The 14,269-nt window shown below is 33.3% G+C and overlaps 1 protein-coding gene across 3 annotated transcripts; it reads left to right on the top strand.

Annotated features, from left to right (window-relative positions):
• The first annotated feature begins 4,999 nt into the window (after window positions 1-4,999).
• LOC21400715 (vacuolar cation/proton exchanger 5) lies at window positions 5,000-11,771 on the top strand. 3 transcript variants are annotated; one of them, XM_024176370.1, is made up of 13 exons: window positions 5,000-5,613; window positions 5,724-5,996; window positions 6,163-6,230; window positions 6,754-6,782; window positions 7,319-7,515; window positions 7,889-8,101; window positions 8,298-8,432; window positions 8,564-8,680; window positions 8,912-8,965; window positions 9,352-9,468; window positions 9,760-9,856; window positions 10,520-10,576; window positions 11,753-11,771. In XM_024176370.1, exons 1-12 carry the CDS (start codon window positions 5,539-5,541, stop codon window positions 10,546-10,548), a joined length of 1,404 nt encoding a protein of 467 aa, XP_024032138.1. In that variant the 5' UTR covers window positions 5,000-5,538; the 3' UTR covers window positions 10,549-10,576; window positions 11,753-11,771. The 3 variants fall into 3 exon arrangements, with proteins under 3 accessions (XP_024032138.1, XP_010112892.2, XP_024032139.1); XM_010114590.2 differs by lacking the exon at window positions 11,753-11,771 and having other exon boundaries at window positions 10,520-10,655; XM_024176371.1 differs by lacking the exons at window positions 7,889-8,101; window positions 11,753-11,771 and having other exon boundaries at window positions 10,520-10,655.
• Window positions 11,772-14,269: the final 2,498 nt, after the last annotated feature.

Here is a 14,269-nt window from a genome sequence, read left to right as displayed (position 1 = left end):
GGTGACTTTGACCGCGAAAATGAGGGCCATAGAGTGAGATTTTTCAATGTTTTAAAACTTGAACTTATAGCCCTGGATGTTTTGAACATTTTCGGTTACTATGACTAAACCTAATTTTAACTCCAAAACCAAGTTTGAAGCCATTTTGTAAAAACGGACAATCTGTCCAACACAGTTTTAAAAAAAAACTGGCAGCCACTAATTCAGCCAAACGGGACCCTAAAAGGCTGAATTTCGATTTTTCACAAAAGTGACAATTTTAGATTTCGACGAGAGGAAGAAATTTCACGAAGAAAAGATTTTGATAATCCGACCCTAAGAGGTACTAAAACACAGATTCCCGAAACGGCACAGTTTTTGACTAAAACAGTTTCAGGAAAAATAGCAGCTACGGTTTTCAGCCAAACAAGGCCTTTAGAGGCCGAATTTAAACTTTCACCAAAAACGATAATTTTAGATCTCGACGAGACAAGGAATTATCGTGAAGAACAAAATTTTGAAATCCGACTCTAAGATACAGTAAAACGTAAATTCCAGAAATTGCACAGTTTTTAACGAGACAAAACTAAAACAGTGTCGGTTTCAACAAAAAGTCATAAAAGAACCCGAGATAGAATTTTAGTAAAATACAATGACATTAAACCTCATTTTAATGAAAGTATTCATAAAGGAATTTTTCAAGGAAAAATGATTTCTTTAAAGAACGTAGAGGTTTACCGACGAATTATCCCGACGGGCACCTACGAGCCCAATACGATAGGTCCGTAGAATTTCGAATATTTAATGTGGGTCCAACGCCCACATTAGTTTAAGAGACTCCGTTGGAGTATAAATTTCAACGGCGTAAAAGTTAGAATGCCATGTATAAGTCCTAGGCCGAATTGGGCCTTAATATCATACCAAGGGAAATCTAGGAAAATAAGATTTTGAAGATTTAATAAATTAATCTTTATTATCCTTTAGTAAAGGAAAGGAATATATGCCTTATGGAAATGGTTAGATTTTCCTTCATAAGTTGCTAAAATAAAATAGCAAATAATAGTTAATCTCACACTCTTAATGGGTGTTCAGTTTCAGAAGAAAGCAAGAGACTAGGCTGATAGGCGAAAAAGGGATTCCAGCTTTGAAAATCAAGTAAGTAGGAATCTCGCCTACAGTATAAATAGATTTTAAAGTAAACAGTACACATGAACTATATATGTTTGAGTACATTTAATGTTATGAATGCTATGCTATGTTATACTACATACACTTAGGCAGTACACCCGAATTATATGTGTTCGAGTACATGATATAGTATGCTATGCTAGGTCATATTGCATACACCTTAATAAGTCAAGAGGAACTTATAAGACTAATCTCAGTTGAGTGCCGTACCAGCCTCCACAAGGGAGGTAACTCAAGCTCCACAAGGGAGAAAAAAAAAAAATAATAATGATGTCCTCCGACTCAAGGGAGGCATTCAAGTTATAATCACGGTGTCATGGGGGACCTTGCAAACCCTCACGTTCCGATGATTGCGCGCAAGTGGTACGAGCACTCGGGCCCATCAGTAAGAAATATAAGATAAGATAATAAGATTCTGATAAGACATCATAATTAAGCATAATTGGCTCATGCATATTTATTCATGTGAACTTACAGTTATTTTGCGGGAGATAGTTTCTACTTGCTGAGCGAAAGCTCATTATAGAATGTTTATACTGTAGGTAAGCAACCGGCATATAATGCCTGATGGACTGCTGGCGAGTGGACGAACGATGTGGGGCTCGGGATATGGATACCGCTCGCAAATATTTCCGCAATCAGCTTTATGTTATAAATAGTTTTGTTAATTATGATTCTGAAACAGATATGTTAAGGTTTGAATATTTTAATTAAGAAAGCAATTTCGTATTTTATGTTTATTATAAGACCTTTAAAAAAAATGTTCCGTAAATTTTAAGAAATTTCAGTAAGTACAAGTTAAAAAGTTAGTTAAGTGGCGGCCTCAAAGGAGGGTCGCTACATAATGTTTCATAAATAGGAGACAACAGGAATTGGAGAGGTTGATTTTTCTCCTAATTTACTTTGTCTTGGCCGAATTCCCTAAGAGAGAAAATGAGAAGAAAAGTTCTTCCAATTTTGCCAATTCTTTCACATACATGCGTTGATAGTGAAAGAATACAAAATTAGCGAGTGATCGTTTTGATAGTTTTTACTTAGAGCCCACACTCATCATCTTCCGATATCAAGGAGTAGACGAGGAAGGCTTAGGTGTTCTAAGAAAGCTTTGGAGCGAGGAACGTTCGTTGGCCAAAGAATTCTAGGTTATCGTCCTAATCGTTAACAAGGTATTTATTATCTATTATTATAAATTAATAAGATTAATTTATTATTACATAAATTAATATAATCTATAGCGTATACAAAAGGTTTTGTGAAAATTTTTTGTTATAAAGAAGAAGAAGGAGAAAAGGGAAAAGGAAGACTTCTACTCAGAACAAAGGCTATGGATATTTTAGTCTTTTACTTTAAATTTTGTTTTACCCCATGGCAAAAGAAGTAAGGGCCCGTTCCCGTTTAGTTCGCTGATTCAAGTTTTTAATTTGAGTTGAAATATGACTTTATGTGAGAACTTTTTACTGTAGTAAAAAAGTTATATGTGACTATTTCTAAAAGCTTTTTACGGTAACAAAACTCAAATCGGTGAAATGAACAGGGCCTAAGAGTTTTTGTACTTATAGTAAAAGTTGATCCACTCTTTTTTTTTCTTTTGTGGTAGATAGAGTAAATATCTCCCTTTTTTTCAGAGTAACCTGCAATTTGTGGGTGTGTCGGGTCACTTAGTTTTGTTGCCAATAGTGTTGAAGTTACTATTAGAGTGCATGAGTATGAAATTTTTATCACTTACTCTTAATTAATACCTTTTATTAGACTAAAAAAAATATAAATCAAGAATAATGGGTAAAAATCTAGACCCATACACATTAAGGAGTATTTGTCTCTTTTCCTTTAGTTATTCTGATCATTTAGCGCAACACAAAACCCGAAAATGAATGAAAATTAAGAATAATTTGAAAGATAACTAAAACTACAATCTTAAAGCTAGCTAAACAATTTAGCTAGACTTCCTAATTCAAATAACTAATAAATAAATTGATAAATATTATGGTAATTATAATAGTAAAAGAACCACATTTTAAGAAAATAAAAAAATAATTGTACTCGAACTAAACAAAAATAACTACCAAAGAATGGAAGATTTTTTTTAATGTAAAACAACATTTCATTCACAATAAAGCAAATGGTTAAAGAAAACTTGATATAACAAACAAAAATTAATAGATTCGTTGGCGTCCTAGTATAGGGATCCAAAGACTGATGGTGGACATAATTTGGAGCACTTCTTTGTGCTCTTTTAATCCTCATTCCACAGTTGGCTCTCTCGAATGGGCTGCAACAAACTCTCTGTAAAAACCGATCTCTGAAAGCCAGTATTCTTCCAAATCAAGCTCGCCAAAACGGGAGATCTAACTAAAAGCATATAGAAGACGAAAAATAACACTAAACCCACCCACATCTAAACAACCAAGACTAACAAACAAAACCTACACAAGGTTGAGCTTGGTTGGGGAACACAACTAAAATCAATAAAAACAACCAAAACCCACACAGATTAGAGATTGGTGGGGGAAACAAATACCAACACTGGCGGAGTGATCGCCTTTATTCTACCTATGACTCAAAAAGAGAAGAAAATACTAATACGGACTCCACCATCGTGTAAATAAGTTAATGTAGAATGCATGGGTGTATTTTGGGAGGCGGCTTACCAGAGATGCGCTTTCGGTAGCCGGTCGGACTGTTCTCTTTCTTTCATGCTTTCTCTCTTTCAATAATCGCAGATTTAAGTTACAAAAAAAGAAAATCATAATCAAAATGAAAGGTAAAATTATAATTTTACTAAGCTTGTCCTACATTAGTTCCACTCTATTTAATTATCAATTACACTACTAAACATTGGGGAAGCATTCTGCTGACTAAGATTTTGACAATTAAATTTTTTAACTCTAAATTTTTCTTCAAATTTTAATAATATTTTTACTTTATAAAAAAATTTATAATTGTACATTCACTTAATAAAATTTGTGTCTTTATTTAATAAAAACTTTTGTCAAATTAGTGGAATTGGACCAAATACTAATACAATCTGGTTTTTAGATCATAAAAGTCAAACTTAAATGAGAAAAAATGTGCAAGCCACCTTCCAAAAAAAGAGTAACATAAAAATGTGAAATCTATAAAACTATAAGGTAGTGTCAGTTTATTACTGTTAAATTCAGTTAAAATCACATCATATTAAAAATATATATATAAAATAAACAATTATGATACATATTTAACAGTTAAAAATAGAAAATTACCGATAGTTCATTTTTTTAATCTTACGAGAGAAATTCCAAAAAAAGAATTTACATTCAATCAGCACATATACTATGTTGATTTCATTTTAAGACCTTTTCCGCGGCAGGGTTATTTTTTGATCATCAATCTAATCAAAATTATATTAAATTAAAAAGTATTTAAAATAGACATATTCTGGTATTTTTGAAAAAAAACAAAAAACAAAAGAAGTACAATTGCATGGACCACCAAAATGAAAGTCGTGTGCGTTATACTATTATATGTACGACAGGAGAAATCGCTCCAAATAAAACTTGTTTTTAAGTCAACGCGTAGAATAGCGAGTTCCCCAAACCATTGATCTGATTGATCTCCAACGCTGTTTCTCTTCCAATATAAACGGAGAAAGTGACGCATCTGTGAAAGGAAAATTCCACGATGATACTTTTTCAACAGCGAAAGAAAATATGAAACGAAAATGTGTGCTGAAAATAGGAAAAGAAAGGAAACAAAAAAAAAAACAAAAACAAAAAACAAAAGAGAAGGGCAGAGAGTTAATGAGAGAAAGAGAGAGGGAAAGATGTTAGGCGAAAAAGGCGGTTTTGAGTGCCAGTGGATCACGTGTCTTGGTTCTACTTTCAAACCTTCTTTTTCCCATGTATCGTCATTCGTTACCAAATAATAACTGCCTTTCTTTGTTTGTTCTTTTTCACCCTAGTTTTTTCTGGCCCCATTGTCTGATTTTCATTGAATTACTGCTAGATCTTTTTTAGGAAAATGACCAACGCTTAATTTCAACACTGCCCATCTCTCCAAAAAAGGGAAAAAAAAAAAAAAAAAAAAGGAACAACTGCCCATTTTGATCACCGTCACCATGCACGTTCTTTGTTATTGCGAAATTAATCTTTTGGTCTAATCTAAGCCCCACTTGGGTTGGTCATATATATTTTTTCCCCCTTGTTGGGTGTCTGTGAAAATCATTTGGCTCCTCAGAATTTTGATAAAAACCGAAAGTTTGTTTCACACAAATCTGCTAGAGAAACTTGACAATTCAATATATGATTATTGTTGGCAACACATATATATCATATAATGCTTGTATCTTTGGAAATGGAGTTCTTTTCCGTTGCTTTCTTGGGTTAGAAGCATCAGATGGATGATAATCAAAACAACAACAACAATAACATCAAAGATGTACCAATGGTCAGAATTCACTCCCATCAGGAGGTAATTTTTTTCTTTTTTCCTTTTTTTTTTTTGGGTGAAGTTGCTTCAAAAATAGATGAAATGAAAATGCATTTTCTTGTTGCAAATGGGATTTTTTCCCCCCCTTTCAGATAGGATCTTTAGGAGTTGAGTTTGAGGACCAAAGCCTATTTAGTCCCGAGTCACTTACTAGAAAGAAGCATTCTTTTCACGATCCTCTTCCTCCCCATAGATCCTTATCTTCCGGTGGTTCAGAAAATTGTTCTTCTCCTTCTCCTTCTTCTATATACATGAGGAACACTGTGGTTGAAAGCATCAAGATTGTGGTCTTCTCCTCCAAACTCAATTTGCTAATGATCTTTGGCCCTTTGGCAATCTTGGTTGATAAATTTTCAGGCCATAATGTGAGTTATTCTCTTTTCATCAATCTCTTTTTGTGCCATTAAATAAATTAATGTCTCAACATCATTTTTTTTTTCCACTTTCAAAAAAAATTTTTGGTTTTTTTTTTTTTTTTTTTTTTTTTTTTTTTTTTTTTTTTGATGTTGTTCTTTTTAATTTGCATTTCAGGCTTGGGTCTTCTTTTTGAGCTTAGTGGGCATCATACCTCTGGCTGAGCGTCTTGGTTATACTACAGAGTAAGTTTTATTGGATCTACCATTCAAATTCTACCACCAATCGGCTGGTGTAGCGGTTAGGATGTTTTTCTTTTTTCCTCTTCTTATCTTCCCGGTAAATGGACAGTATGGTGGTAGGAGTGAAACCGAGCCCGTCCTTTGAGTATAATTGTGTCATATTTTTTTTCCATTCCATTAGTAGGGCCCAACAGTTCCGCTATAGATAAACTAAATGGCAACAAGATTTCACCAATAATTCATTCTTATCTCAAAAAAGAAAGAATTTCAAATTATTGTTACTTTCACTAATACATTTTGCTTGAGTTTTTGATGGATGATGCACTTGACATATATGTCCTAGAACTGCTTTGGATGTTAACTCTAAACCAGGCACCGAATAGAAAGCCGAATAAATAAATAAATAAAGTAAAATTGTTAGTTTTGATTGATTGGCAAACTTTTTATTTTCACAAATTCTTGTTGATTAAGCAAGTATGTTGTTTGTTGAGTATCTAATACAGCTCTGGCTTGCCTTTTAATGCAGGCAACTAGCTTGCTATACTGGACCTACAAGTAATCCCTCTCCTTCATTCCTTTTTTTTATATTTCTGTCTTTTGGATTTTAAGACTTTTAAGTTTTTTGGTTTACACTCAAGTCATTGCAAAAAACCCTCAAGTTTTTGGGTTTATGTTGACAACTGAAAATTAAAATTAAAATTAAAAAAATCCCATAAGTTTTTTTCAGCACTAGTTATCTCATTATTAGATTGAATGCATAACTGAACAATTCTGAACTTTTATCTTTATATATATTGAATTCACTTGCTCTTTTAATCATAAAGAGTGGCTACTATGACTTGGGTCTGAGGATTGTAATGAAGGGACATTATATGAAGACACCAATTTAAGTATAGGCTAAAATGTACCATAATGTTAAGCTTTTTGTAACATTTTTTACCATGTCACATTGAGGACTAACAAGATACAAACAACTATTGGCACTAGCTATGGAACAGAGCCAAATTTATTGATAAAAAGATTTTTAAAATTTTTTTTATTAATTTTTTTTAATGGTCGTGTCCTTTAACTGGCTGATTTCATTTTTGCAGTTGGAGGTCTTCTGAATGCTACATTTGGAAATGCAACTGAATTGATAATATCCATTTATGCTTTAAAGAGTGGCTTGATTCGTGTTGTTCAACAGTCACTACTAGGCTCAATCTTGTCCAATATGTTACTAGTGCTTGGATGTGCTTTCTTTGCTGGTGGACTTGTACATTCCAAGACAGAACAAGTCTTCAATAAGGTATCTTCTTTCTGACATGGAGGAATTCAGGGTCTATTAAACTTGAGAATATTACATCAATTTTCTTTTCTGTCGATTCAGCTTATTTTTGCATTTTTACTGAAAAAAAAAAGGGATTGTTAGTGCCAATTTGCCCCTATCCCCATCCTCTATATAGAAGAAATCTCAGGGTCCACCAATAGAACAAAAGGGGGGCCTGTTCAGATAGGCCCCGTTTAACTCATAATATTGTTGCTCCGACGTTGCACAACCCATTGGCTGGACAGGACCTTTGATTGGTGCTACAGAGTAAACCTTGGCGCATCCTAAGAGGAGAAGAAAAGGAATCCTTACCGTTGCATAGCTCAAAGTGTTGTTTCTCTTTTCCTTTCAGGGAGCAGCCACAATGAGCTCTGGACTGCTGTTGATGGCGGTCATGGGGCTGCTATTTCCCGCAGTCCTCCACACCACGCGCACGGAGCTGCACTTTGGAAGGTCCGAATTGGCCCTCTCTAGGTTCACTAGCTGCGTCATGCTTGTGGCATATGCTGCCTTTCTTGTTTTTCAGCTGAAAAGCCAAAGTAACCTATACCTTCCAGTTAATGAGGTTTGTACCACAAGCATTTCTTTTCTTTCTTTTTTTTTCCTCTTTACTTTTTGCCTTCAACACTAAGCTCACAAATGTCTACTATTATCTACACTTCAACATTTTATAGTGTGTCAAGAAATCAAGTGTGGTGTAATTTTAATCAATTTTAGGTCTTGAAAGTTCTGTATTTTCTGCGCCTCTTTCTATGAACCAGGGAGAAGGTCAAACCGAAGGGAATTCGGATGATGAGGAGGCTCCTGAGATCTCTAAGTGGGAATCAATAGTTTGGCTGTCTATTTTGACTGCATGGATTTCAGTCCTCTCAGAATATTTAGTGGATGCTATAGAGGTAAAAACAACATATAATACAATGACATCTCCTTCAGTTATTTTTCCTTTGCATCTTTTGTGTCACTGCCACATTCTTGAAAGACTTATGATTTTCCTGCAGTTAATTGGTTTGTGTGACTTTGTTTTCAGGGAGCTTCTGTAAAGATGCATATTCCAGTTGCATTTATCAGTGTTATTCTTCTCCCGATCGTCGGGAACGCGGCAGAGCATGCAGGTGCAGTTATGTTTGCCATGAAAGACAAGCTGGTAAAGTGGTTCTCCTTCTCCAGTTAGCATTTAATGTTAATAGTGATAATTTCAAAACCCTCTCGACACGTGCACCCAATAATTTGTTCGTGTTAGTTTATCGATTTTTCTGAATGCTTAATTTGTCAGGAGGTGGGCTAGGATTTGTTTTACAATAATAGTGCATGCATGTTGCTTGACTTTTTGGGTTTTGTATTTGACTTAATGAAGTTTTGTTAATGCCTTGTGAAGGATATATCCTTGGGAGTGGCAATAGGCTCATCAACTCAGATAGCTATGTTTGGGGTGAGTACAGCAGCTTGAACGCATTAGCAGACATTCCCTTTTTAAAAATTCTTGTGCTAAAGAGCGTATTTCAAAATATTTATGGTAATATTTTAAAATATGTTATTTACCATAAATATTTTCAAAAAGTTGTAATTTAACTCTTTCTCTTAAAAAAAAAACATGGGACATGTTTGCTTCTTCATTCTCATAATGGGGTCTCATTTTTCACAAGAGTCATTTTCTTAATTAAGAGGCTTTGACATCATGCTCAAGCTTTATTGATATGGAACTTCTATTTAATAATAACATGCCTATTAAATTATGCAAATTGTTTTTTCTTACGACTTATATGAATTGTTTCTTTCATAAATCCTTTTTGTTGTTATTGATTGTTATGGCTGCAGATTCCCTTTTGTGTGGTTGTAGGATGGATGATGGGGCGTCCCATGGACTTAAATTTTCAACTTTTTGAGACGGCCACGCTTTTCATAACTGTTCTGGTGGTAGCCTTCATGGTTCAGGTTTGTCGATTCTTTCATTGAACCAAAAAAAGAAAAAAAAAAAAAGGGAAAAGCAATTACTTGATTACATATGGAATATTCATTACTTTAAACTCCCAATGCCGATAATTACCATGTAAATGCCTTATTGGGTTTTTACTGCATTACCTTGCATAATGCTTAGCAAAAGTTTATGATGGAAAAATGCATGAAATACATACACCTTATGATTTAGTGGTAGTGTTTTTTTTTTTTTTTTTTTTTAATGTTTTTTGGAATTTTTATTCACGCAAGATGAATTTGAGTTTGCAGGAAGGAACATCAAATTACTTCAAAGGACTGATGCTCGTTCTTTGTTACATTATTGTTGCTGCAAGCTTCTTTGTCCATGTAGACCCTCATTCAGTAGGTGAGTATCACAGCAGGATTTACACTTGTGATTTACCTTATAATATCACAATTGAGAATTTCACGTACGAGCCACTTAGGCCCCATTTGGTTTATAGGCTTAAACCCAATCATGATTCTGCTATAGTGTTTTCTCTCACAAAAAATTTGAATTTAAAAAGTTCACGCTAATAGGTTCTCCCACATTAAATGCAGAATCAAAATCACTAATTTAAACTCATAAACTTAACAGGCCCTTATATTTTTATACCGCAACAATTCGATCTCAAAAGGTGAACTGATTTTAAGAAAAATATATACAGCAAATTTTCCTGAATTTCTCAGATCGATGATAATTGTAAAAAATTTGATGGAAATACTCTCGTACACTTTTTATGAGCTCGTTTGATTAAAGAGATTGAAATTTTGAATAGACTGAGTACCTTATTTCATGTGCATGAGGTTATTCTTTCAAAATTTTAACATCATTCATCAATTCTATTTGGAGGCACCTTGCAATATTTTATTAAATTTAAAGAAAATTTGCTGTGAGTAAAAGTTCATGGAGAAAATTGTCAAATCAAAATATTAAAAAAAAAAAACAAAATGAAAGAATTTCTCTTTGCTTTTCTTTCCCCCACTCCTCACTTAAAATTGTTTTTTTACTTGATGCATGTTTTTGCAGCGGACAAGCACCCAAAACGTAGCCATTGAATACATTTGTGAATTTCCTGCACTGAAGGTATTAAAAGTCAGTGTAGATTGTTGTTGGATATAGTTTGCAGTTTCATGTTGACAGTGAGATAATAGGAATTAAAGAAAGAAAAAGAGTTGCTTTTGATGAAGATCTTACAAATTTTTTTCCCTCTTCGAGTTTTTGATGCCTATATATATATTGATTGTATATACACACATTAATGAGTATTCCATACTAATACATGTGAAAGACAAATATTTATTTCTCCTTGACATGGATTGTTTGTTTCAACACAACCAAAAGCTTTTGAAGCATTTCTGCTTGTCTTTTCTCTCTCTCTCTCTCTCTCTCTCTCTCTCTACCTTTATTTTATTTTATATTTTAGTTAAGGCGACAATGCAATGAGAGAATTTTTTCCTACAGCCAAATACATAAGAAATGTGTGGTAATCACTTGCCATCGAAGGAAGTTGTGGCAGTATGTTTGCTTTTCGTGGTCGATTAAAGTTGTAATAGAAAGACCATTAATTAGCGAAGATTAATTAATTTTTTAAGATATTATTTTGAGTATAATAAAAAAGTGAAATCGTGTTTAGTTATAATTATTAATTAATATATTATAACATTATTGATAAATAGATTAGAGAAAATAACTTTTAACTATTTTCTAATTCATTCACACAAACTATTTGCATTGTTTTTTGTTTTCGTTTTCATTTTCAAAACATTTACTAAACAAACACGAATCGTAAACCGCTTTCATTTTCATGTTTCAAAGGATGTGCAAGAACATTTTTAAAAACAATCTAAAACCAATTCGAAATGCACCCTAAATGTGATATATCTTAGCACTACGTACACAAAGCTATGAAGGCAATGTGTGAGCTTTATGCTTGTGGTTTTAGTTTATCCCAATTTGATGGTCGAAAATCTAAAGCAAAATAAATGCTTGACAATGAGTGAAAGATGCCCATATCACTCTTTCTTAATTGAGTATTTATTCTCTTTGATAGGTCCTGCTAACAGCGTTTTCCCTGGAGTGGGGCACCAATATGATATAAATAGAATATTATTTGGTGAATTAGAAAATACCACTTCTTCCCGGGTGGTTCTTTTGTACGTAATTTTTTATTGTAATAATGGTGGTTTTTACCCCATTATGTTTAGGTGTTTGCGTTGTTTCTTAGTGTGAGATTTTCTGTTAAGAGTTGTGTCTTGACAGTTTAAGGTGGTTTTTACCCCTTTGCCTCCATGGCTCGCGATCTCTGTTACAACATGTCACGATGGAATTGCGGCCTAAGTCGAGACAGGTTGAGCCTCAATCGCGACGGAGGTCCGGTGCAATGGAATCACGCGCTAAGTCACGGAGGTCGTGATGGAATCACAACCCAGGGTGGGTGGGTGGTGTGGCTACCTTGTAATGTCCCACCGTTGAATGCAACCCAAAACGACGGTGGTGGAGGTCCTATTTGTTTTTTGTTTTTTGTTTTTAGAGCTTTTAATAAATTTAGCGTGTGTAGGTTCACTTAATTAATGGTAAACTTGTTTATTTTCTAACATTCGATGCAGAATCTAATGAAAAAAAAAGGGCATCATGGATGAGGAAAAAGAACCTTCCTCATGGGAGTTTTCCTAACTAACATAAACATCCATGTGCAATAATAATGTGCATTATGCCCATAGTACTGAATATTCCAGCCAACTTGTCTAAAAGTATTTCTAAAAAGCGTTCTAAAATAGTCTTAAAATGTTATTACCATCCAATGTGTTTATCCTTGTCTACATTAATATCCACGAACCATTTACATAGACATGTTCAAATGTTTAGCGATATTATAACAAGTAAAAAGTATACAAAATATTAGTCATGTAATAGATGGTCATTCCCAAACATCATGTCTCGGTCTAATAATATAATCTCTGTTGAGTTGGTTAAGTTTTCTATCCATCACCGTCGAATCTGCATAAAATATTATAAAAATAAAAAAATATATAAATTCAACAGTTAAAATAACTTGACATATTAGTACGCCAGACGTATCAGATAATCTTTCTATATATAAATATATATTTATATGTGCTTATTATTGTTTCAACGTACGATTGCACATGCTAGCAGTTCGACGGCTTGCAGGTGATATGGTGCGGTTTTGAAAAACAAAGGTCTGAGAGAAACTCAGGCTAGGACCACCCATTAGGCATGCCGGCAGGCGGTTTGGTTTATTAGCCTGCGTAGGCCTTGCTTAAAAGAGCTTAAAAAAAAAGAAAAATATATTTAAAAGTAATTTTGTAGTAATGTTTTTAATACAACCATTATATTATTGTCTTTTAAGGAAAAAAATAACCAAATATCAAACAAGCACCATTCATATTTATGATAGAATGATAGAATCATCATTATAATACTTATTAAAAAGAGTAAAAATGTCAACGTTGAACAACAAACATAACTATAATATATAATTGAGAAAATTTCATTTTGGTATCTTCTATTATACGGAAATTTGAGTTTGACATCTTTTGTTTTTAAAAATTTCATGCAAGCACCTTAATCTTTTAGAAAATCCATTTTTAGTATCTCGGAGTCATTTTTTGGGACATAAAAAGATAAAAATACCTTTATTGTAAAAATTCATCCGTTGACTAAAATTTTGAAGAAAAAAAAGATTTTAAAAAAGATTTTGAAGAGATAATTTTTTAAAAAAAATTTGTGCTCTACAGGTATAACAATTTTTTAAATCTTTTTTTTTCAAAATTTTAGTTAACAGATAAATTTTTAAAATAAGGAAAATTTTGTCTTTCTGTGTCTTAAAAATGACTCTGAAATACTAAAAAAAGATTTTTTAAAAGCTCGCGGTACCGTCATGAAATTTTCAAAAATAGAAGGTACTGAACTCAAATTTTAATATAAAAGAGGGTACCAAAATAAAATTTTCCCTTTTATAGTTCTTAACACACATTTAATTAAAAACAAGTAAACCTTAAGAAAAAAATCGTGTCATAAATTCATAGCAAACAAATGTATAATCCCATAAATTATGGAGAGGTTAACGGGGCACAATGGTTATGAAAAATTCATAATTTGACGATTGATGACACGATGACATGACACAAAAAGATGAGACGAGACAATTTAGCCAGATGGGCAGCTAGCACTTACAATTTAGCGTTAAGGACATGATATAAAAAAGGTGAAACGTGACGGGTGTATTTAAAATTCGTTTTAAAATAAATTTATTTTTTGTATAAAAATAAAAACGAAAATATTTTCATTTTTATTTTGGAATCATTTCTAAAAATGCGTTTGGTAGTTTTATTCCGAGATTATTTTCAGTTTAAAAAAAACTGAAATTGTGTTTGGTGGTTTAATTTTTAAAAACATGTAATAATATATTAAAATAATAATATATTAAATAAACAATAATAGTAAATATATTAAATAAACATTATATACATGAAGAAATGGGTTTTGGAGGAATCTCTGGAATTTTCTGATCCGGAGTCGAAGAGGCTGCGATCGTCGTCGTCGCCGCCAGAAAAGAAGTCGTCGTCTAGGGTTCCGACTCTGGTGAGGTGGAGGAAGGGGCGGCGGTGGAGTCAGATGAGGAGGGGGGTGGTTAGGGGCAGCGAGGTCGAGGCGGGAAAGGAGGGGGAAAATGAAAATGGGAAATCAGAGGAAAGGGGGGTTGAGGGAGATCATAGAAGAGGGGGGATCAAGGGAGATCGGAGAAGAGTGTGT

This window comes from Morus notabilis, unplaced genomic scaffold (assembly GCF_000414095.1).
Source record: "Morus notabilis unplaced genomic scaffold, ASM41409v2 Scaffold568, whole genome shotgun sequence".
In the NCBI taxonomy this organism is placed as follows: Eukaryota; Viridiplantae; Streptophyta; class Magnoliopsida; order Rosales; family Moraceae; genus Morus; species Morus notabilis.
The sequence above is the reverse complement of the archived record's forward strand: the minus strand, read 5'-3'. Positions and strand labels throughout refer to the sequence as shown.